General features: G+C 49.3%; 1 protein-coding gene across 1 annotated transcript; it reads left to right on the top strand.

Moving 5' to 3' along the window:
- Window positions 1-2,865: 2,865 nt before the first annotated feature.
- SCD5 (stearoyl-CoA desaturase 5) lies at window positions 2,866-20,706 on the top strand. The gene is made up of 5 exons (XM_088531539.1): window positions 2,866-3,025; window positions 11,653-11,783; window positions 15,636-15,841; window positions 19,842-20,074; window positions 20,505-20,706. Exons 1-5 carry the CDS (start codon window positions 2,866-2,868, stop codon window positions 20,693-20,695), a joined length of 921 nt encoding a protein of 306 aa, XP_088387665.1. The 3' UTR covers window positions 20,696-20,706.
- Window positions 20,707-22,823: the final 2,117 nt, after the last annotated feature.

The raw sequence follows: 22,823 nt of genomic DNA on the forward strand, positions 1-22,823 counted from the left end.
GAGTGCAGCTTTCTCTCTGTATCACAGGTGGAGTTAGTTTCACGTTCTTAAAACTGTAAAGAGTTTACCATGAACAGCAAATATGTGTAGGGAGAACAGCAATTGGAGGAATACCCAATTTAACACAGAATTTGTATTTGTGAGACTTTTTCTACTGTTTTTTTTTTTTTTTTTTTTTTTTTTTTTTTTTTTTGCAAGCTTTCTGAAGTACCCAGGCTGGAGGAACACAAGTTTGTCAGTGCATACTGAAAGTAGTAGTATAAATAACACAGCAAATCATAGCATGATTCAGAGTTTTGTGTTTGTCTGACAGGACAGTTAAATTCTTCCGATGGAGTCAGGCTTCTCCATCTTCTTTCCTTTCCAAAATGGGCTGACCTCATAAGCCTTTATAACAGGAGCAAGTAAAGCAGCAATTGAGAGGTACTTTGAGGAGCTGACAAAACATTCAGTAATTCTCCTAGTGTTCACCAAGGTGCCTACCTGTGAACCAGATAGGCTGTGTTTTGCTCTTGTCATACACAGAAGCTTTTGAAGTTGCCCTACCTTATCTGTCCAAGGGCTTACTGGAAAATCCCTATCTGGCAGGGGGCTGTATTGGCTGCAGTAGCATCTGTGTTGCCACATGCTGAAAGGACTGGTGCAATGAACTTGGGATATCAACCATCTCGGAGCAAAATCCCTACCCGCTGGCTCAAGCGAACATCAGTGCCGCCATTCAGAGTGGGAAGATGGGCCAGGTGGCAACAGGCTCCTTGTGGCCTGGCTTGAGGTGTAGGTAAGAATAAAGGACATGCTCACAAGTAAACAACAGAACAGAGGTGAACAGGAATAAATGACCTCAAATTTGTCAGAAGTCAGCAAGGCCAAGCCTGATTTTTCTGTCATACCTCCTTCTGTTCGGAAAGGGAATGCAGGGGAGAATCCGGGTGCCTGGTACCCATTTGATAAACTGCTGCTTGGGAAAGCAGGGGTGGAGTGGGAGGGAGGGATTAGCATGAGAGCAGAGGAGAGGTTAAAACCGGCTGATGAGAGGTGGTGAGGAGGCGTGTACAAGGCAGGGAAGCTTTAGCAGCAGGGCAGAAATCCCTGTGCAATTTTGTTCCAGGAATACACTGTGTGGATTCACTTGCCTCAGGAGGCACAGTTAGTAATTAATGAGCGCATCACGCTAATGTGCTTTGCACCAGCATCACTCTTAAAAGTTACTCTCCCCAGAGTTTCCTCAACAAGTGCGTGTTAGGAAATAAGAAAGGATTAGGGCAGCTCCCAGGAATTCTGGATGGAACTAGATGATTCTGGTTGACTGTTTTCCAAGACTGGTTATTGCCGTGTGCAATAGGAATCAGATTGGCAAAGCTTTTCTTTGCATCTTTTGCTGTTAGCAAGGCTTGAGCCCGAGGGTTGAGGCCTTCTTCTGTGGCACTTAGGTAGCTCCTTGAAAGGGCCAACATGTTTTCACAGCATCACTTCCTGCAGCGCGCAGCTGCTCTCTTTGCTGCAGCGAGCCTGGACACATACAGGATCACAGCATGATTAAGGTTGGAAGGGACCTCTAGAGATCATCTAGTCCAACCTCCCTGCTCAAGCAGGGACACCCAGAGCATGTGGCACAGGGTGGCATCCAGGTGAGTTTGGAAGATCTCAAGACTCCACAACCTCTCTGGGCAGCCTGTTCCAGGCTGTCACCCTCACAGGAAAGTTCTTCCTCATATGGGTATTAAACTTCCAACTTGCACCCATTACCCTTTGTCCTGTCACCAGCCACCACGGAGAAGAGCCTGGCCCCATCCTCCCTACATCCTGGAGCCTGGTCTCCTGAGTGTTGATCTTGGGGGTTAGGGAAACAGACTTGCTCTAGGTATGAGGGAGTGGGGATTCCAACTATGAAAACACATCCGAATAACAAATGGTGACATGCTCCTGTGGTAGCACAGCAGCAGTCGAGGCATGACCAGTGTGTAAGGAATGGGAGCTTACATCTGCTGTCAGCAGCTGAGCGATGGAAAATTCATTGCATGAGAGCGCTGGGGCTAAGAACAAGGGCATGGGGGCGGCAGGAAACACAGGTTTGGAAAATGCATTTGGCATACCTGGCGGAGTGAGACTTGGCCGCGCGTGAGAACAAAAATAACAGTCCATTCATGGTGGCGTGGCTGGAACAAAACAGGTGGGGAGCTTGGAAACTGGGTGCACGTTGCTGATGGCCGCTTGCCCTTCCTTTTACTCTAACGAGGCTCCCTTGTCAGTGCCAGGTGAACACACGTTATTAGTCAATAACTTAGGGAGTTAGGCTTAGGGAGAGGCCGACATTGAGCACTTCAACCCACAGTTGGGAGAGAAACTCAGTGCTGGAGGAAGAGTCCAGCATGTGACAGCTACGTGGGCAGAGGTCCAGGGGTGTGAGCCTGATCTCCCTTCCCCTTCAGTCAGCTGGTGCAGAGGTCTCTACCGAGAGACAGAAATTGGCGCCGTCTCCACTGTGGCCGCTCTCCCCAGGGGCAAGCGAGGCACCAGCGTGAGCTCGGAGCCGCCGCGTGCCGCTACCTCCCCCTCAGCCCCACGGCCACAGGAGGCGGCGGCCGTTGGGGACCGTTGGGGCGGCCGTTACCCCAGAGGGGCGCGAGGAGCCGTTGGGGCGGGGTCGGGGCCGCGGCGCCCATTGGCTGTCGCCGTGCGGGGCCCGCGGCCGCGCCCTGCCCGCCCGCTGTGGGGCGGGGGGTGCCGGCAGCCCGGGCGCTACATGGAGGCGGCGGCGCCGGCGGCAGCACAGGCGGCTCTGCGCGCCCGCTGCCCCCAGGAGCTCCGGGGCCGCGCTCTGTGGCCCTGCCGCCGCCCCTAGGCACCGCGCTGCGCACCGGGGCCATGGCCGAGGTCCGGCGGGCGCCGGGCGGCGGGGCGAGCCCGGCGGGCCGCGCGCAGGGCGTCGTGTGGCGCAACGTGGTGCTCATGAGCCTGCTGCACCTGGGCGCCGTGTACGCGCTGAGCCTCGTGCCGCGCGCCCAGCTCCTCACCCTGCTCTGGAGTGAGTCCGGCGGCCGCGGCGCGAGCGGGGGGCGGCCGCGGCGCCCCTTGTTGTGCGCCCAGCGCTGCAGGAGCCGCGGGGGCAGCGGGCGCCGACGCGGGGGGAGCCGCGGGGGCGACGGCTCGGAGGCTCCGCCTGGTCGGGAGCGTTACCTGTGGGAAGAGCAGCTTCCCCGGGGCGCTTTGGCGTGACTGGGGCATTGCGTGGAGCCCTGGGGCTCCTTTGTGGCTGCTTTTTATTTTATTTCTTTATTTTTTTCCCCCCTTCACAGAAGGAGAAGAAAAACAAGAAAAACAAAAGAAGGGTCCTATGCTAGAGTGAGCTCACTTGGCAGCAGATTCGGGTGTGTAGCGTTTGTAGGTGAATCTCAAAACCCAGTGCCTGAGAAATCGGGCTCATCTATTATACCGTGTTTGAGGAATCCCCAACTATTTGTTTTTTTCTTATGTTTGGCTTTTCATGCTATCTGCTATACTCTTAAAGTGAGCCAAAATAGCTCATTTTTAGGCTAGGAATAGCAGGGATGCAAAGTGGCATCTCTAGTAGAAACCTGGTATTTGGACCTGCTGCCTGTTCTGCATGAGCCGTTTGTGAGCAAACACTGAGGGGTTGCTTTTTTTTTGCTTAGTTTTCCTCTTTCAGGAGGGTTTCCATCTATTTCCCCCTACTTCCCCGCTCCTGCTTGTGTTCACGCTGCTTTCATAGTTTACTTTGGCTATGGGCTCGCAGCAGGGGAGACCTCAAGAGCCTGGGTGCGCTCTGTGGCCGGGACACCCAATCTGCAGCCTGATTTCAGCCCTGCCAGGTCCTGTAGCATGCAGGCATGTGGTGCTTCTTTTTACATGTTTTGCCTTTTGGTAACGATGCTTTGAAATCTTCCCTAATTTCGCTATGGAGCTCCTCAAGGCTGCAGCTGGAGGACTGATTTGCTACTCTGAGCCCTGTATCCTCAGCGTGTGCGTGTGTTTTTCCTAGTTGAAATGAAACAGATATTAAATAATAAACAGATCTCAAACTCCTTGTAACTTAAAAAAAACCCTCCTTTTTAAAACAGAGAGCCTCCCACTTCTTGCCATCATTATTTTTAACAACTGTCCCAGAACAGACTGCTTGGTTTGTACAGGGGTCTGCTGGGTGGTTTTACGAGGCTGTTTAAGCTGGGAGCAACTGTGCTGGCTCCAGCTCCTCTGGGCCACTCAGACATGACAGAACTGCTTTGCCAGCTGGTTACCAGAGTGTTCTGCCTCCCTCGGAGACATGGAGCAAGGTAAGGATATGCAGGAGTGTGCGTCTGAGAAATGTGCCATGCAGGTTCCTGTCACCCTGGAGACTGAGGCCCCTCTGTCAGTGTTTCTCAGAGCAGGCAAAACGGGGGCTTGGGTTGTCTAAGTGAGCAAACCCACTTATAAAAGAGGGGAAAGAACAGCGGGGTAAAATCGTGGCAGAAAGTGAACTGGCAAATGAGGTGGCCCTCTGCACCTTTCTGCATCTCCTTTCTGGTTCAGATCAGCCCTAAGGACGTCCTTCGTGGGGGTCAGGGCTGTGAGCAGAGGTAGGCTGTGCCGCGCGAGGACGCAGTGCTGGGTGACACGGGGATGTGTGTATCTGACATGCCAGTTAAAGCTGCAGCTCTTGTTGCATCCCTGCTGGCTTCTCCTCCTTCCCAAGTCTGCCTTGGTCTTGGGAAGCTTCCCAGCGATCTTATGCAAGTCACTGAGTCGCTTGGTCCCTCTTTGCCCCCGGTAAGCTGCCAGAATGGGTGTGCAGACGGTGCCAGCACCAGCATCAGGTGTAACCTCCGGGTGTTTGGCAGGAAGGCTCCGCTTGCTGGCATCCTCCTCTCTCCTCTGCTGAGACATCCACTCCTAGGTGGGCTCATGGCTTGGACAGAGGCGGGATTCTTCCCTCCGTGCTGCATGGTGTAGGAGCCCTCAGCCTTTCCCTACTTTTTTCCTTTCTACCTAAATCAGCATGGTAATCACCGATGCACCGCTGCACGCGAAGCTGGAATGCCGCCGTACTGCCTGGAAGACGGCTGCTCCAGCCCAACCGTGTGCTCAGCAGGGCTCACTTCCATTGGTAATTTATTGACATTCATCCAGCTGCACATAATAGACAAGGGGGAAAGGCCGCCAAGCGGCGGCTCCGTTGGTTGTTTATGCGGGGTTATCTGCAATCCTCTGTTCCCCCTGCCTCCTGCACAAATACCTAGAGAGCAGCGCTGCGGCTTTGCCTGCCCATGTGAAACCCGCTGGGTTTCCGCAGAAGTGCTGCAGGTACTGCTGCCAAGATGCCACCGGAGAGCACTGGGAAGTCGGTTCCCCTTGGAAGGATGTAAACATTGCACATCTGTCCACAGCTGGCAGGAAACCGCAGAGTGTGGCTCTTGGCATAAGTTGGAAGCACACCATGAAATGATGCCGCTTAATCCAGCGGGCATCTCCTTGCACTCGGCACCTTCCTGCTCCTTCCCACCTAGGGCATCTGCTTTGGGTTAGGGAAACAGTGCTACGAGCGCTCAGAACCGGCTGCGTCAGGGCGAGCTGTGAGTGACTTCCAAAAGCTGCCCGGCTGGGGCACGTAGCTATGGTGGGACAAAGCAGAGGCCGCTCAGAAAGGCCCATTGTACCAGTGCGCGTTCCAGACGCATCCGAGCGGGTGCGCCTGAGCCGAGGCATGAGCTGTCCCACGGAGCTCAGGTCTGGCTCCAAGTTCTCCTTCCTGGATTCTCTCTGTAAAAGACATGACAGCTATTGCAGTCCCCGGGCTTCAGGTTGTGGCACCAAGGCCATCACGTCGATTTCAGGGCGGCAGGAGGGTGCGATGAGGCACAGGTTGCTGTTGTGCACTACGGATGCAGGTTTTATGCAGCTCGCAGATTTCTGAACGGTCTTGTGTGTTCTTGAGTGCCATCTACTGGCTTTCTGGTCCTTAGGTGCCTGGTTATTGCCATTTTGACGTTGTACTATTGTGCTTGCATGCAGAAGGCTCTCATTAGGCCAAAAATTCTGCATAGATGGCTGTTAAAAAAATCTATTTAACACGTCTGTCTGTCAAGCTCTTTAGGTAAAAACAGACAAGGCAACTCTGTGATTTTTGATGTGGATAAACCAAACTAAAATAACTGCAGAGGAGCCCGGCAGACCTTGTAGGCTGGGAAAGGGAGGACAGGAAGGTACCTCCAGAACTGCCCATCCTTACAGGACAGAAGCCCGTGCAAGGGCTGCAGGATGGCAGTTGCTGTTAAGGAAGGAAAAACAAATCCTAACCTCTCCTCCAAAAGGATGGGCTGGAAAACATCAGCTTGCTCACGAGAACTTAGTATGCATCCTCGTCACTGCCGCTTCACCTTCCCTCCCTCCAATTATTGTCGCACTTGTAATTGAGTTTATAATTGAAGCTGAGTAATTTTTTTGCAATCAGATTTTCTTTTTACTGTGGACACTAACAGTAAAATGTGCTGTCCCCCTGGAGATGTGGCGTGTTAAAAAATAGCTGTACTGAACAAGGCAGGATTGATAGGGAAGAGAGGGCTGCTTGTCACACGCTGATGTTGAAAATCCTGCGTGTTGTATGCGGACCTCGGTACCAGGAACATGGAGGAATTCTGGAAGGAGGGTGAAACGAGGAGGTTTCTCACTTTGTTACCGGCTAAGGGTCCTCTGACAATCTTCTGGATCGCCCCGAATATAAGGAGGTGGTCTTGGCAAATGAGGGGATTGTCCGTGCTTGGACTCTCCCATAGCCTGCCTTCCCTCTGCAAAACCCACCTAGTTCAGGGGTGTTTGTGCTTCCCCTTCTTGCTGTACTTAGTTTATCTGATCTCCTGGGACCTGGCCAAGCTCATCCCCTGGCTTTGCTCCTTGAGAAACTTTCTCATCTTGGCTGCAGCAGCAGGAAAAACCTTGCATCTCCTTCCTAAGTATCATCTGCCTCTGCTGCAGCATGGGGATAGTTTTAGCCTTGCTTGCAGGACAGAGGTTTGTTTTCATTGCTCAGCTGTTTTGGGGAGTACTTGGCCAAACCAGTCCTGAGCAATTCCAAGTAAATCAGGGAATCATCTGCACGTTGTTGGTGCAAACCTTGGTAAGGACACACACATCTGCGCTGGAGAAGTGACTGCCTGTCTCACTTTTGCATGTCAGAAGTGAACTGCGTGCAGAAGGCAAGCACTGAATCCAAACCAGAAAGTGAAATCTGTCTTAGAAACAGGTGCAAAGTTCCCATTAGTTTCGCAAGAGACTGCGAGGCATGAGAGAAGTGCCACCGGCGGGGCTGTCTATGGTCTTTCCTGCTCTTGGCCCCGCTGTCCCCTATCTCCCGGCTGTCCCTGGTGGAAGGTGAGGGAATGTCTGTCCTAACAAGAAGCTCTAAGCCAAGAAGCGTGAGCCAGCGCCGCGCTCGGTGCGGTCCATCCCTGAGGAGTGATTGCACGGCATTATTCTGTGTCCGAAAGCATGTTTTGCATATTGACATTCAGCAACGCTGGCTGTGTAATTGCATTTGCCTTGCAACTGCTATTTTTATATCTGGTGCTCTGTCCCTTGGAAGGGATGGATCATGACTGAGATGATTACAGTTTGCTCTGTGTTACTGGGTTTTGAGGTAATCTCCGGTTTCAGTAAGAGATGAGATTCTATGTTGGATGTGGAGCGTACAGCAGAGAGCCTGGCGACAGGTTATTTTCCCTTTGGAGTGAAGGAACTTCTTTCAACTAAGGATGATATCTCGATGCCCCTGAAATTGCCATAGTCTGCGGCAGTGTCCCATGTATCTTCATAAGAGCCTAGCAACTTGTGCACAGATTTTCGTGGGAGTTTGGCACTTGCTACAGTAGTGTTTTTTTGGAAATCGAGCTGTGCCAAGGGCAAGAGGAGCCACTCTGAAAAACGTGGCCCAAATGTCTGATGCTGCTGATCTCCCACCCCATGCATTTTTAAACGACTTGCCTGGTATGGTGAGCGTGGCTTCTGTGGGACTGTGACACTGATACCCAGTGCCTGCAGCTCAGAATCATTGATGTGTTTTGCTGCCTTATCGTATTGCAAGCTCAGGATAATTTTTTTTTGCTGCTGGTGATGCTCCTTGCACGTTACCGCTTCCCCAGGTGTCTCATTCTCACTGCACATCCCTGTCTGCAATTATCACCCCCTGAGCTATGTTACTTGTCCCTTTCTATCCAGAAGACTCTCCTTTGGAGCTTTATTTTCCCTGTTTCTGCCTGGATCTCTCTGTGTTTCTTAGCTCTCAGAGCTGCTCCAAATTTAGCATCATCTGCAGGTGTAATTAATATGCTGTTTGCCTTTATTTCAGATCATTAATAAGGAAGTGGAATAAAAATCTTCTGCCTATTGATTCTGGCATGTTCCCATATATAGCATCTGTGCAGAGAGTGCTTGAGAGCCTAGCAGCCCGCCGGCTCCCGGTTTGCACAGCAGTTGAACCTCAAGTCGCTCTTCCCCTTTGCGTCCCTGCCCTGTGCGCCGCGGTGGTGCGGGTCTCTCCGCTCCCCTTTTGTCCAGGCTGTTTGCTCGCTGCTCTTTGCTCTCCTCCGCTTCTTCCCGTCGCTTTTCCCCTCTGTGCTTCCTTTGCTCCAGTTCAGAAGCGTTTTGTGTCAGCTGTGCTGTGCCGAGGGAGCTCGCAGTCGGAAACGCTCCTGTCAGAGCTTGCACAGAGCTTGTTTTGGTAGGACCCTGAGCAGGGGAATGTGGTACCTGCCCAAAGGAGCCATGCGATAGTCCTTGCGGAGCTGGGAAGCGGCGCTGGGATGAGGGATGCGTTCCCAGCCCAGCCGCACGCTCTGCTCCGCTCCAGCGCTGTGGCTCTGCACCGAGGGCTCCGCGGAACAGTGTGGGACTGAGGTGAAGCTCCTCAGCGCAAGCGATCGGGAAGTGGCTCGGAAGGATCCTTCTCCTCTCCCTTTGTTTTGAATGCAAAACTGCGAGCTACACGTCTCCGTCTTACTTTTCACAACACCAAAAAAAGGAAGAAAAAGTGGAAAGATGACTGCGCTTGTGAAGAGGGGGCCGTGTGTTTTGCCTGGCTATCCTACCCGTGCGCCCTTTGGCGTGTGAGAGGGAGAAGGAGATGAGAGGACAGGGGCTGGCATCCTCCCACCTCTGGTTACAAATCTAAGAGGAGGTTTGGGCATGGATAAAGCTGTTCGCGGAGCTTTTCTCCAGAGTGTAATCCTTCCATATGTTTCATAGAGGGGTTCACCTCAAAAAAAGGAGCCATTTAGGTAAGTAGTGGCTCTCATCTCATTTAGTTGCTGTAGCTATCGTTTCTATACATAATTAATGTAAAATCAAATGGTTTCTAGCACGATTTGGGGTTTGAGTTGATAATTTATTCCACAGAAGAAAGCTTGGGACTCATCTTTACACTGCAAATATTTGACTAGCTATTTATATGTTGGGAATTGATGTCCATGTAACATTTTTCAAAGACTCTGATTCCAGTAAGAATCGCATAAATCCGATCTGACCATGCAGTGCGTTTTGCTTTTGAGTGATAGGATTTGTTTCTGCTCTGGTTACCAGGCTCCTGGGTATTTTTTTTTTTCCCCGGGGATGTTTGTTTCAGCCCTCAGAATTTATTTTAGGACTGTTCCTGCTGTTGTGATGCCTCCCCTGCAAAGCCAAAACCCAGCCGTGTCGTGTGGGTCCGAGCCCAGCCGCTGCAGCTCCGTCTCGGCCGGTTGTCCCCAGCGTGGGCTGGGGCTGGCAGCTCCCTGTGGCGCTGGGGAAGGCAGCAGGAGGGAGCTTGGTTCTTCGCCTGGGAGAACCTTGGAAAGTCCCGTTCAGTCTGTGTCTCATGGGAGGCTTGGAGGACCGCTCCTGACCACAGTCTTTCGAGGAGCCTGGTGAGGCAGGAGAGGTCCTGGTGTAGCAGGCTCTCCCATCCTTCTGCTGCAGCACAGCACGAGTCTCTTCCTGTCCCAAAGCACAGGTCACTCACCTGCTTTCAGCTCCTTCTTGAAGACCTTCTGCCCAAGAGCTGCCTTGCCCATTGGTGGGACCCCTGCAGCCCTGTGTGAGGTAGCCCTGTCTCTCCTCTGCAGCTCTAGGCTTCCAGTGAAGAGGCGGTGGTAGGAACGGAGGGAAGTCTCCTAAGTGACCGCCTGGGCTGGAAGGTGCTGTTTGAACGTCTGGACACAGGGGGGCACTTAAATACCCCAAGGCTCCCAAAATACCTTTCAAAATCCTTTTGTTGTGTTGTTTGGTGTATGGTCCTCAGGGTCTTGTAGGCCGAGCTGTATAAAGCACGAAAGCTGGATCACAAAGTGGTGTAAATCCATCAAATTCAGCACAGATGTTGATTTGGCCCACGTCTTGCCAGTCCATCTTGACATCAAGAAGAAATCAGTAGTTCTGTAATGTTGCATCTGCTCTGTGGCGCCTGTCTTGAATTCTCTTTTTGTACAACTGATTATGATGGATGTCTGGGCAAGTGCTTGGTCAAAGAAAGAGGCCTTTGCTTTGCTATGGGAGATAAACCCCCAGATACAGGGGAAGGGAGGCCAAGCAAACTGATACTTGGAGCAGTACCTCTGCTTTCATTTAATGCTCAATATCCTGCACAGAAAATGGCAGAGCAGACAGGCCACAATTCTACAGGAGGAGCCTGGAGCCTTGCGCTCCAAAGGTATCTGCAACAGCCCCAGGACTTCAGAGGAAACCGGGCTGCGAGTTAGTCATGGTGCCGGCGTGTTTACCCATCCGATAGTTACGAAAATAGATCTGTACCTAACACACGGAGAGGATGGCATGACTTTTTATTATGTACCTCCTCCCCAGGCAGAAGTCAGAGAGCGGTAGGTTTCAGCCTGTTGCACTCCCCAGCACACGTGAGGCTTTTCGAGGTGCACGCTCACTGGAGGCTGTCCTTCAAAATTTGTGCTTGAATCTACTCTGGTTTTAATTTTACACCTTTTAGTTTTACACAATTTATGGCCAGGAGTGCACAGAAGCACACACATGCTCCTGCAGCCCGGAGCCAGAGCACGGTGAGTAAGGAACGGGACCTCTTCCTTGCTGCGTTGGCCACCTGAAAAAACACTCAAAACCGGTCTGCTTGGACATTTTTTTTAATTAAGGGAACAGGAAAGGACAAATTTCCAAAGCTGAGGGAGACTGAATGAATGCTGAGCTTCCTCTTGTGTTTGCCAAGAGAATAAGCTCCCACTGATAAGAGCTTTTTTTTCTTGTGGAAACTGTGACAGAGTGTTTTTCAGGAGCCTCCTCAGTTAAGTGACAGATCAGACTCAAGCCGAGCCCTGCCTGGAGGGGGCTGGCAGAGTCCTGCCCGGTTAGAGCTGCTGCTGCCCTTTTGACACAAAGCTTCGCTCTGGGGCGGTGGTAACGGTGAAGAGCAGAACCAAGTCATGGTGTCACAGCGTGGAGCTTTGGCGCCGCTGAGCGCCCCGCACGCTGCCCCAGCGCCCTGGGAGAGGGCGCGGGTGGCAGGAGGCTGCTCCTGGCAAAGCCCCGGCAGAGCTGGGCCGACATCCTCATCTCCTGCCTGCCCGGCCTTGTCTTCTGTGTGCCCCAGGCAGGGGCAAGAAGCATCTTAACGTTAAAGAAAGCAAAAATAACGGCTTGTTTGGTTTGGCTTTTGTCTTCCAGCGTATTTCTACTTCTTGCTGTCGGGCCTGGGCGTGACAGCAGGCGCCCATCGCCTCTGGAGTCACCGATCCTACAAAGCCAAGCTGCCCTTGCGGATCTTCCTGGCTGTGGCCAACTCCATGGCTTTCCAGGTGGGCTTGTGGTCACCCGTCCTGATTCTTGGCCTCCAGGCACCTTTATCCCCTGTGAAGGCATCTCTTCAGTTTAGAGATAACAAGAGGAGGGAATAAAAAGCTGCAGCAAGACATTTGCTGCTGCTAACCCTGTGCTGGCTCAAGGGAGCACACAGCCCTCTCGCCACCCGCCTGGCAATGCAGGTTTGGCAGCCTGGGCACAATAAGGACATTGGGGCTGAGTCCAGCGCGTGCAGGGCCAGGGCTCAGTGCTCCAGCAGCCTCTCTCTGAGCCAGGTCAGGCCCAGCTCTTCACAGGACCATGTCCAAACCGCTGTATAAACTAACTGCATGCAACTACATCCATAAACAAGTTTCTTGACCCAGCCAGGCACTTATAGCTGGATACATGAAACACCTTCTAAGATCAGGCTTCTTTTTATGCACCCTTATTTTATCTCTGTGTTATTTCATATTTTTCACCAGTAGAATCCAAATACATTCGCAAAGAAGTGCAACCCTCTCTGTATTCAGATAGGGAATCCTAGGGTTCAAAACTTGACTGTAACACCAGGTGGTGGTAGGAGCCCAGCTAGAAGCAAAGTCTTTGCAGTGTAAACATACTACTCCTTTGCTAAGAACAGCTATGTGTCTCTGTACTAACATCATAAATTATCTTGCTTGGCTGCCATAGCCTCTTACGGTGCTGAGCTCCACAGGTGAGTTGGGCTTTGAATTTTGAGCCTTTTCCCTTTAATCTCTTGGGGTGATTTATTGCTCTTCTTCCTTGAGAGATGAAGCCAGTCCCTTTATCTGCTTCTGTATTGTTTGTTTTATCATCTTTCATTTACCTCCTTGTTCAAGCAGAGAGAATTAACCTTATTAATTCCTGCTCACATTACCAAGAGCCTAGTGCATTCATACAAGTATGTTGAGAAGATGTTCAGTTTGACTATAACTCCCCTTTATTCTGACTCATATTCCAGCTGTTGTGCCTCTCTGTTCCTTGTAAAGCTTCACAAAACCTTTGCTCAGCATGTTGAACAACTGTTTTGAGTTTTTAAGAACCCCCTGGTACCAGCCTCCTGTTTTACAGCAGATTTTCTTTCATGCTCAATTCAAATGAATCTGTGTCACGCTGGATTGCAGAGGGCCTGCCTGTTGTGTTTTCACTGCCTTCTGCTCCCCTGTTGCTATGAGTTTTGCTCTCAGCTGTGTTGGCCTCATCATGGCTTTTTGCTGAGGCAAACACAGTATGAACCCCCAGCAGGGGACTACTTCAAAGTGATTTCAAACCACCTCTGTGTCCTTCTCCATGTCAGAAAGAAAACCTAAGGCCAACCCACACGTTCTGTTTAAGCACTCTGAAGCCTGCTCCTAGTTACCTTGACATGCATTACCTGCAAAGGTCCGTTTAGACCATCGTGAACGGCTGATGAAGGAGCACTGGGGCCCACTTTCCCAGCACTGGGAGGAACAGGTAGCCTTGGAGGTGTTCAGCCTTCCTGAGCACTGGAAACTTGGCCAAGCAGTTTTAACTTCATGTCACATGAACCTGTGAGGTGCTCTCCTTAGAGATGCCAATGATTGTGGCAGTTAGCCCAGTCCACACTAATGCTCGGAGCGTTCTGAACTGACCCTTATCCCTCCATCCAGCCTTCCTTAAGCTTGTGTAAGCGTGAAAGACTGTGCTTCTTACTGTCCCGTGTTTGTCTCAGCAAAGGGTAGTACCTGGCTTAGGTTAACTTGATTCCCTGGTGGTTACAAGCTCGCCGTTCCAGTCGGGCCGTCTCTCCCCTGGCATCTGCCACCATAACCTTGTTCCATACGCCTGCTCCTTGCCTTGTCCAGGAAACAAGCTGTGATGTTTGGCTGGGCAAGGGGTCCTTGGACATGACCTGTCAGCACGTGGAGTTGGCTGGACCCCAGTTTCTTGTCGGGGGTTGCTCTGCAGGATTATTAAGGGACCCACTAATAAAAATCTCTTGGCTGTGTCACTGTCATAGGGAGATGCTGCCGCTTGCTGCTTCAGAATGGATAGACCCTTGTGTTTACTGGAAATTTGATCAGGAGTGGCATGTTCCTGAAAAACGGCTGCTATTAATACACTTGGAGCACACTTACACGTGCGGTACTCCAGTTGTCTGTAGTATTTACTGCCAACATCTCTGGCCTTTATTTCCTCCTAGCTTCTCTGTTCATAATTACATGCAATTCTGCTGTTTCACAGCTTCCTAATGCTTTCATCCGAGGAATCTTTTTTCTTTTTTTGCCAGCCATGCAGGTATTGGCTGTTTTAGGAAAAGTCAAGCTAATTTCTCACACTGTTACTTCTTTGACCTCCTTATTTGCTGTGCCACAATTAATTTTATCAAGGACTCTTGTAGCATAATGATCAATAGTCTCATCTGAAAGATCATTTCTGTTTAAGAAAGAGGACCTTTCGGACATGTGCTCCTTGCATAATCTCGTTGTATTTTTAAATGACTTAATCTTAGTTTATTCCAGTCTTCTGGATACTCCCAGTGAAGAATAAATCTGCCACTTGAAGCAGAGTGGAGGCTTTCATTCCTTTTGATTTCTCTGTAGGAGAAAAGAAAAATGGAAGCAAGGTAAAAATCTCCCCTTCTTACTGAACAGTTGGGTGACTTCCCTGGGTTTGCCTTACTCCAGCTTTATTTTGTACTCTTCTGCAGCAGGATAGTTGATGGGGCAGGGATGTACATGAATGCTGACGACAGGTCTCTCCTTCCTCACCTCAGGGGCTTTCACAGCTTGGTGCTAAAGCCGTCGGCTTCCCACTTCCCTGCTCCAGTCCACCTGCACAGTTACTTCGGCCTCGTCCATCAGCCGCAGTTGACCACAGTGTGGTGGCAGTTCAGAGCTGGGACCGCTGAGCGCAGCTCTGGCCGAGCTCAGGCCCTTTAGGGACTTTTGTTCTTTTGTTCCCTTACAGGATCTGGTTCTTAAGCTGTGGTCCATCCTTTCCTCCCTGCAATCTACCTAATTCCATTTTCAGCCACAGGGCATTTCAGCGACCCGTGTCTGCTGACGGCTTTGGCAGAGACAGGGCTGAGCTTTGGTTTGTATCTCATCTGGATCCACTGCTGAGTTGGTGTTATGGGACTGAGACTGCTCTTCCAGCCTGTCTGTGAATCCACGGCTTAATTTCCCATAAGATAGGCACATCTCCCCTGATAACTCACTCTCATGCTCTTGTACAGATCTCTGCAGACAGAGCAGTCATTTAAATGAGTGCTGCTTTAAATGGGGAAGACGTGTCTCTCCAAAAGGCAAAGCACCTGCAGGCTCCTGTTCAGTTTAGCTCAGCGTGTCACAAGTGCTGGCCCATTTTTAGCTCTATTCCTCCCTGGGGGGAGTCAGTGGTGACCAACTGTGACCAGCTTAAAAAGGCATGACAGGACTGTGAACTTCTGCGCGGTGGTGCCCCCAAGTCAGATATCCCAGCCCTCTGTGGCCAGGTTGTCAGGGAAGAACATAGGGCTGCATGCAGCAGCTTCATCCCTTGAGTGTGACCTTTGGAAGGCTGTAAGACTAGGGCAGCCTGATGATAGTTCCCAAGAGGATGTTGGCCCAAGGCCTTTTCCAGCTCCAGGTTGTTTCCAGTCCATGTCACTGGTACCCGGAGCATGTGCCATTCAGCGTGGACAATGATGGGAGCATCATGATGTGCAGTCTCCCTCCAAAGTCAGGGTCCCTCAAATGACTTTAGCTGATAACCTTTGCTGAAAAGCATCAGTGTGGGCTTGGGGGCTATTTCCACGTGGGGTGGGAGCAGGGGACAGTCCTGCCAAAGCAGCGCCCGGCCTCTCTCCTCTCACCCCGCTGTGCTCTCCCGCTGTCGTGCAGAACGACATCTATGAGTGGAGCCGAGACCACCGAGTGCACCACAAGTACACCGAGACGGATGCCGACCCGCACAACGCGCTCCGGGGCTTCTTCTTCTCCCACGTTGGCTGGCTCTTGGTGCGCAAGCACCCGGACGTCATCGAGAAAGGAAGAAAACTGGATTTGACTGACCTGCTGGATGACCCTGTCGTCAGGATCCAAAGAAAGTAAGCAGGAGCGCTTGGCTGGCGTGTGATGCAGATTGGAGGGATCCTTGCCTGGTTTTGCCTTCTTCTTTGGTCTCATCTTTCCCCTTTTTCCCCCTACCACGATATTCTTACCACTTTTCCACCTGCCTTCTCCTCATTCAGCTGTGTTGCTGAAGCTTGCAGGCTCTTTGCAGGAAGCTGTGGTGCCAAGCAGAGCTGCTCTACGCTTGTCCTTGTGCTTTTCCAGAAAGCCAAGGCTGGCTGTCAAAACGGCCACAGCAGAAGCTGCTGGGACCTCAGTGTTCTTGTGTGAGCAGTAGAGCAAAGGCTGTAATCGCTAACTGTCTTAAAGCAAAACTGCACCTTTCAGTCTGCTAACTTATTTTTGGTACTTGTGAGCCAGCTCAGACAAAGTGTTTCCCCTTCCAGGACCATCAGTCTTCATCTTTATGCTCACAGGATGTTAATCATCTCCTGTGAGAATTAGCACTGACCAAGTTCAGCTTGTTACACGCGTTGTGAGAGGTGGGAAATGAGCTCCCTGCTTTGTCCTCTGCATGAGTAAAGACATTGTAGGGACAGGTGAAGGACTGTGGCAGCGAGTATTTGCTCCAGTGACTACAAACCATGTAACTGGATATCTGGGCATTTTATGGGCAAAAGGGGAAGTCAGCTGAGTTCTGAAATATATGTGGTTGTTTTTTTGGCGTTCGTTTTTGCATTGGAGAAAGCCGCACACTGTCAGCAGAGATGCTGCAGGAGGGAGGAATTCACTCCCATCAACCTGTTTTGTCACTTGTACTGGCTCCTTTGTCAGCAGTGGGTGGTTGCAAAGCTTCCTTTGCAGTTTGCTACAGTAACTCTTGGCTGTTTTGTTACCTTTCTCAAAACAACAGCATCCTACGAAAGCACCGCTTTTCTGCAGTGATCATGCTGCAAACATCAGGTATTGATCAAGCAGATTTGGTGCAGGAAAGTTAGGCTTTACTCAGTGTCCCTGCTCTGGATATCAGCATTTCCTGTGGTATCTCAATCTCATGCTCTTTTTTTTTTTTTTTAATACACATCTCTGCAGACAGAGCTGTCATTTAAATGAGAGTCTTGGTTTAAATGTGAAAGATTTGTGCCTCCAAAAGACTAAGCACCTTCACGATCCTCTTCAGTTTAGTTCAGCATGTCACAAGCAGTGTCCCCTCTTCAGTGCTGTATTTGTCCTCTGGAGGGAGTCAGTGGTGATCAACTGTGACCCTCTTAGAAAACAGACACCAGAACTGAGTATCAGTTGGTACTGATACTCATTTGGTAACATGGTACTGCCCCAAAGACAGATATCCCAACTCCCGGTGGCCAGGGCATCTAGATATTTGCCTTTCCTCTTCTTGGAAATTAAAAATCCACTTCCATCTTCTTCCTAAGGATAAAGACCCTGAAGTGGCAAAATTTCTGTAGTTAGGGACCCATTTGGATGTGAACTCTCATGTCCTTATCAAAGACCTCAGTCTGAACTTCTTGCATCTCACAGAAGGGCTTTAATCAGTGCCTGATAAGCTGTTTTGATAATTTTTCTCATTTGTCTCGGTGCTGAGTGGGAAACGATTTAACTCTGAGTTTTCTAGAATGGAAACATTCTTTTCTAGCTTAATTTCTATCCTTGAACTGATGAGCTCTGCCAGCCTTATGCAGGGCCTATGCAGGGCCTTCAGAAGTCAGTGGGAAATTGTTCTTCAGTTTTTCCCTTTAGAAGAGCTTTGCTTCAGGTGAGTGAAGAAAGAGCCATAGGAAAGAGCTCTGGAAATGCCTTCTTTTGATGATGGTCTGTGTAGATCTTCATCTGGAGCCCAGCATGTGAGATCGTCCTCAAACAAAACAAGTCAAACAGAGCTTGCCAAGGACAGGATTAATTGACTTCATACACAAGATTATCAAAGCTGTCTGGCATGTTTTAGATGAATTATGTTCATGGAATGTTTTTTTTCTTACAGAAATGTTGCCAGTACTATTTTTTTTTTTTAAATATCCTGTGGCTGTTGATTGAAACTTGAATGGAGCTTGAAACAAACAGTTTTTGCTATGTGAACAACTTGTGACAAATGCAAAGTTTTAGTAACCATTCAGTTAAAACCAAGCCTTGCTCTTTCTCGTCCCTTCCAGAAAATCCTCAGTGCTAGCAGGGGTCTATTTTAAACCTGTCAGATGGGAACAAAGGAACAATTTTTCAGCTTGCACTTTATTTTTTTTTCTCTCTTCACCCATGGACAATCCTGTTGCCTGCTGCTCCAGCAGTGTGTGGCCACTATCTTTTGTGCTGATGGCCTGGGATGGCTCTAGGATGTAGGTAAATCTGGGCTGTAAGGACAGAGGAGGGCTTGACAGGGAGGACAGGGCCACTGTGTCTCTCAAGCTGGGGACATGCAGTAGCTGCTTAGTAAGACACAGCCCCCACTTACTGTCTCCTCCTGTTGTCTTGCTGCTCTCTGCTTCTGAGCCCACTTAACCCATTCTGCATGAATTGCCATTTATTTCCTGTCGCTCTCTTGGCTTTTTCCTTCCTACTTCTTGCAGAGCTGCTCCTCTGCTCTGTTCCCCTTTGCATCACTCCTCTTGGCCTGTTGGCTCCTTTTCTCCTCATTTCTCCCACAATGGTCTTTGCTCTTCACCTCTGCGCTCCTTACATCCTACGCTCTTTCCTGCTTTTTCTGAACATATGGCTTTATTTTTACCATAAAGCTCCAATGTTGGTCTTTCTTGACAGACTATTCAGCCTCTTCCCTCCACTGCTCTGTGTGTTGGTTTCATTTAACTTCATTTTTCCAAGTATATGGTCACATGCATTTTCCGGGGTTGGCTGAACCCTTCAGAGCCACGTGTCTCATTCTGTGGCTTTGTTTTCTCCCAAAACATGGGAAGCAAAACTAGACCTCCTTTTTAAGAGTGGAGGACCAGGTTGAGACTAGGAGGGATGATCTGTTACTGGTTGCATTGAGTGCTTATTCTGAATGTGTCTCAAACACCTATCTCCCCTGTGCACGGCCAGAACAACCACTCAGTTTCTTGCATAGGAAGGGTGATTTTTTTTTTTTTTACTTGAAAGGAAGGGAAAATATGTGTGCCCATTGTGCTTTACAGGAGGAAAATAAAAATAAAGAAAAAAAAAGTAGAAAAAAAAATAATAGCCTTCTCATTTAGTGGATAAATTGAATAAAGTCATAACACAAGCATAGTATAGATGCTGAAAAGCTAAAAGACAATATAGAGCTTGTGCCTTGTTGCACTGAAGCTGGTCCAAGAGAAAATTGCACCTCATGGAGCTGATGCTGCTGAAGCCCCAGGCCCAAGGCTTTTCTTGGTGCCAACGATGGGCCCTCCGGGGACACACACTATCCAGTTTGTCCTTCTGGACAGGTAGGTTGGGACTGGCGCAATTTTCACTTCCGCAGAGGCAGAGAATGTCTCCAGTATGTGGTTATCCTCCTTCCTCCCAGCAGAGCCTTTCACTCGCTCATCCTGGTCACGTTGAGCAGCAGATCTTGGAAGCCAGGCTGTGGCTGCTGTTAACTGCTGAGGTGTCTGCTTTCCAAGGCTGGGAAGAGGGATCAGGACTGCATTTTAAAAACGAAAACCTGCCCATTAGCTTCCTAATGGCAGATTGTTGCCAACAAGTGCTTCTATGTGTTGTTTGGAGACTTCCACGGTGTTAATGATGCTGAAATGTGTGTCCAAAGGTAAAAATTGGGATCACTTGCACTACCTTTTTTTCTAAAATACTGTTTTTGTGACATTAACCTAACTTATATATTAAAAAAAAGCAAAATACAAAAAGTGTTTTGAGCTTAAAAATATGAATATAGCTAATATCTACTGGGATATAATTGGTATTTCAGTTTGACATGCAATGGGTTTTTCTCCATTCTTGGAGTGGTTCATTTATTCATTGCGAATCTTCTCCTGGCATTTTTCCTGGTAGCCCTCTCTGCTGTTGTTCCCAGCACAGGAACGGTGTCCTTTCGTTTCCCTATAGGTACTACAAGCTCTCCGTGGTGCTGATGTGCTTCGTGTTCCCCGCCTTGGTGCCGTGGTACGTGTGGGGTGAGAGCCTGTGGAACGCCTACTTTCTGGCCTCCATCCTGCGCTACGCCGTCTCGCTCAACACCACGTGGTCCATCAACAGCGTGGCTCACATGTACGGCAAACGCCCCTACAACAAGACCATCAATCCCAGGGACAACATCCTGACAGTCGTGGGAACCCTTGGTGAGTGCCGAGACAGGTCCCTGAGGCTCGGGCTCCGCTGAGAGGTTTGCAGGCTTGGAGAAGTAGCTCCCCATCCAGTCCACTGTTCACGGCAGTGATCTCCTGCTGCTGCTTTCCATTTTGCTGTCCCATGCTTTTTAACTTAGGCATCACCTCTTGTCTAGTAGGAGCATGTCTAGTTTTCTTCTGTGAGTGTTGAGGTGTGCAACATCTCCCTTTCTCCTGGGAAACAAGACCCAAAGCACTGGGTAATGTCCATTGTGGATGTGCCCCAAGGGTTGGATCTCTTGTAGACAGATGTGACCAGAGCCTGACCTGGTCTGACTTGGGAAACCAGTGCTGGGTTGTGCCACCAAGTCTGTCTCAAAAGACCTAAACCTGCTCTCCAAGCAGCCTCCAACCTCTCTCTCTCTCTCAATCCTTTTTCCAGGGGAGGGTTACCACAACTACCACCACACCTTCCCGTTCGACTACTCAGCCAGCGAGTTGGGCCTGAAGTTCAACCTAGCCACGTGGTTCATTGACTTCATGTTTTGGTTGGGGTTAGTTACTGACCGAAAACGGGCTCCAAAGGAGATGGTCCAGGCTCGCAAAGAAAAGACCGGAGATGGCAGTCGCTGAGAAAGCAACACTCCTCCAATTAATTCACAAGGAGGCTCCTTCAGGAAAAGATTCAGCTCCACCTTTGTTTTTCTTTTCTTATTAGCTGTGTTATATCCAAACTTCAGAGTAGTAAGTGTAAAAAAAATTACATATTATTTAATATTAGAGTTAAGCATGAGAGATAATTGCCTTTTGTCACTGTAGTTCCTGTCCAAATACATGTTAAATTTGGCAGGTCTGAGGAACTATCCATCCTTTCAAAGTGCAGTTCAGGGGAGTATTTGTTTCTAGTATTAATCAAACATGCTTTTGAGACATGTTTCTTGGAGGGGACAGGTCAGGACCTAGTGTGCTGTGGAAACTACAAACTAATGGAAAATGACACCAACAGCTCCAAGAAAAACAGGCTGCATAAGGAGAAGAAACAGCCTAAAATCAGTTAGACACTTATTTCAAAATCTGCTTGCTTTTTTATGTTAGCCCTGTTAGCCAGACCAGTGTGCTGTTCTTTTTGCTAAATATGAAAACCATTTACTGCTGAGCAGGCTTTTGTGTTGAAAATTAGTCTTTCTATGGGCCAAAATCCAAACGGATGCCAATGTTGAGATTATTCCTTTGTTGTCGTATATACACTGTAATTTGTACAAGTACAGAGCTCAACAATGTCTTAATCAAATAAAGCTTTGATCTCAATGTTTGGAGACCTGCGTTACATTCTGATCAGCCATGGCCATCATAGCATATGTATTTTAGCTCCTGTTGCACAAGAGGCCTCTTAATTTCTTTTTTTCTGCCTTTGACTATCGGATCTTTTAACACTGACCTTTACTGAAGTCAGAGTCTCTACTGATATCTCAGCTGCATGCAAAATCCATCGGTTTCTCAACAAAATACGGAGATGGTTATGTAGCTTCTGAATTTAACAGGTGCCTTGATTTAGGAAACAGAAATAGGAAAATAAAAAAAAAAAAGAAGAAAGCATGTGGAATTAATGGGACATACAGCCTTTTGTGTTAGATATTAACCAGTGCAGGAGAAAGGCTTTGTACCATCAGCATTGGAGCATTTTTGAAGATAGAGGGCCTGTATTTTACTTGTCTCTAAGGTCGTTACTCTGCCCTTCCTGAGAGGGAATGCCCGTTTTGGGCTTCCTCGGCCGCACACTCCAGGCAAGGCAGTGACCACAGGGTAACTGAGAATCAAGTCAGATATTTTCAAGAAAGATGTAGAACTAAGAAAAAAATAATAATGATTTTCTTCATTTCTTGCTTTCTATATGATACCATATAATATAAAAGAGTTATCTTTATTCTGTATTTCATGTGGCAGGTGCTTTAAGGTGTTACTTTGCCATTAATGACGTGTAAACTCTTGAGTGATTTACAATAAACAGTTAGGAGTCAGACTGGCCGCTGCGTTTCCTTTTGCAACGTCTCCCAAGATGAAGGGCTGCTGTGTTATACGTCAGCACTACAGCAGCGTTCAGCGTTGTGCTTTCCCGCAGCCACCCGGCAGAGCCCGTTTCCAAAATCCCAACCTTCCTCAGCATCAGTGCAGTCTCCTTAGTGGGAGAGCAGTGCTGTCAAACCTGAGCGTACTAAGACCTTGGATTACTTCTGGCTTAGTGCTGTAGCTGAAAAGCGAAGGGGGAAGAGAAATTTCAAGCTCATATAAGCCTGAAAGGAGACCGTGGCAAAGTCTAGCATGGGAAATTTGCAGTTTAATAATGAAATGTTAGTCAAATGTGACTGCAGAGCATTACTCTGAATAGAAGGATTAAATGTTTTGTTTGGATTTTCCTGCAAGTTTGTCTCTCGCTGCTTTCCAAGCGCAGCTGAAACCTGCCCCAAGGCCTGGGTGTGCCAGGAGGCTGCGTCTCCATGTGCACGCGCTTGGAGTTGCTTGGAGTCGGGGCCTTCTGACAGACAGGGAATTAGACACGCACATGGAAGGAGATGTCTCCTTCTAACATATACAGTGCCTATAGGATGCCAGGGGCCGAACCGGTCTCCTCAAAGCAATAACACACCGTTTGGAAACACCGTTTTGGAGCATTTCTTCCTTCTTCCTGAGGTTGGCAGGCCCAGGGAAGAGTAGCAAAAACTACTGGGAACCTACCATCAAAATGATGTGGGTGATGGATCTG

This window comes from Tinamus guttatus, unplaced genomic scaffold, assembly GCF_059628265.1.
Source record: "Tinamus guttatus ecotype Peru unplaced genomic scaffold, ASM5962826v1 Tinamus_guttatus_pri_ptg000423l, whole genome shotgun sequence".
In the NCBI taxonomy this organism is placed as follows: domain Eukaryota; kingdom Metazoa; phylum Chordata; class Aves; order Tinamiformes; family Tinamidae; genus Tinamus; species Tinamus guttatus.

Bases quoted from the DNA above. Each gene is read 5' to 3' on its own strand.
- SCD5 (XM_088531539.1), top strand. From the start codon at position 2,866: ATGGCCGAGGTCCGGCGGGCGCCGGGCGGCGGGGCGAGCCCGGCGGGC. The intron at 3,026-11,652 runs GTGAGTCCGGCG...TTTGTCTTCCAG, and splicing joins GCTCCTCACCCTGCTCTGGA to CGTATTTCTACTTCTTGCTG. The intron at 15,842-19,841 runs GTAAGCAGGAGC...GTTTCCCTATAG, and splicing joins GTCGTCAGGATCCAAAGAAA to GTACTACAAGCTCTCCGTGG.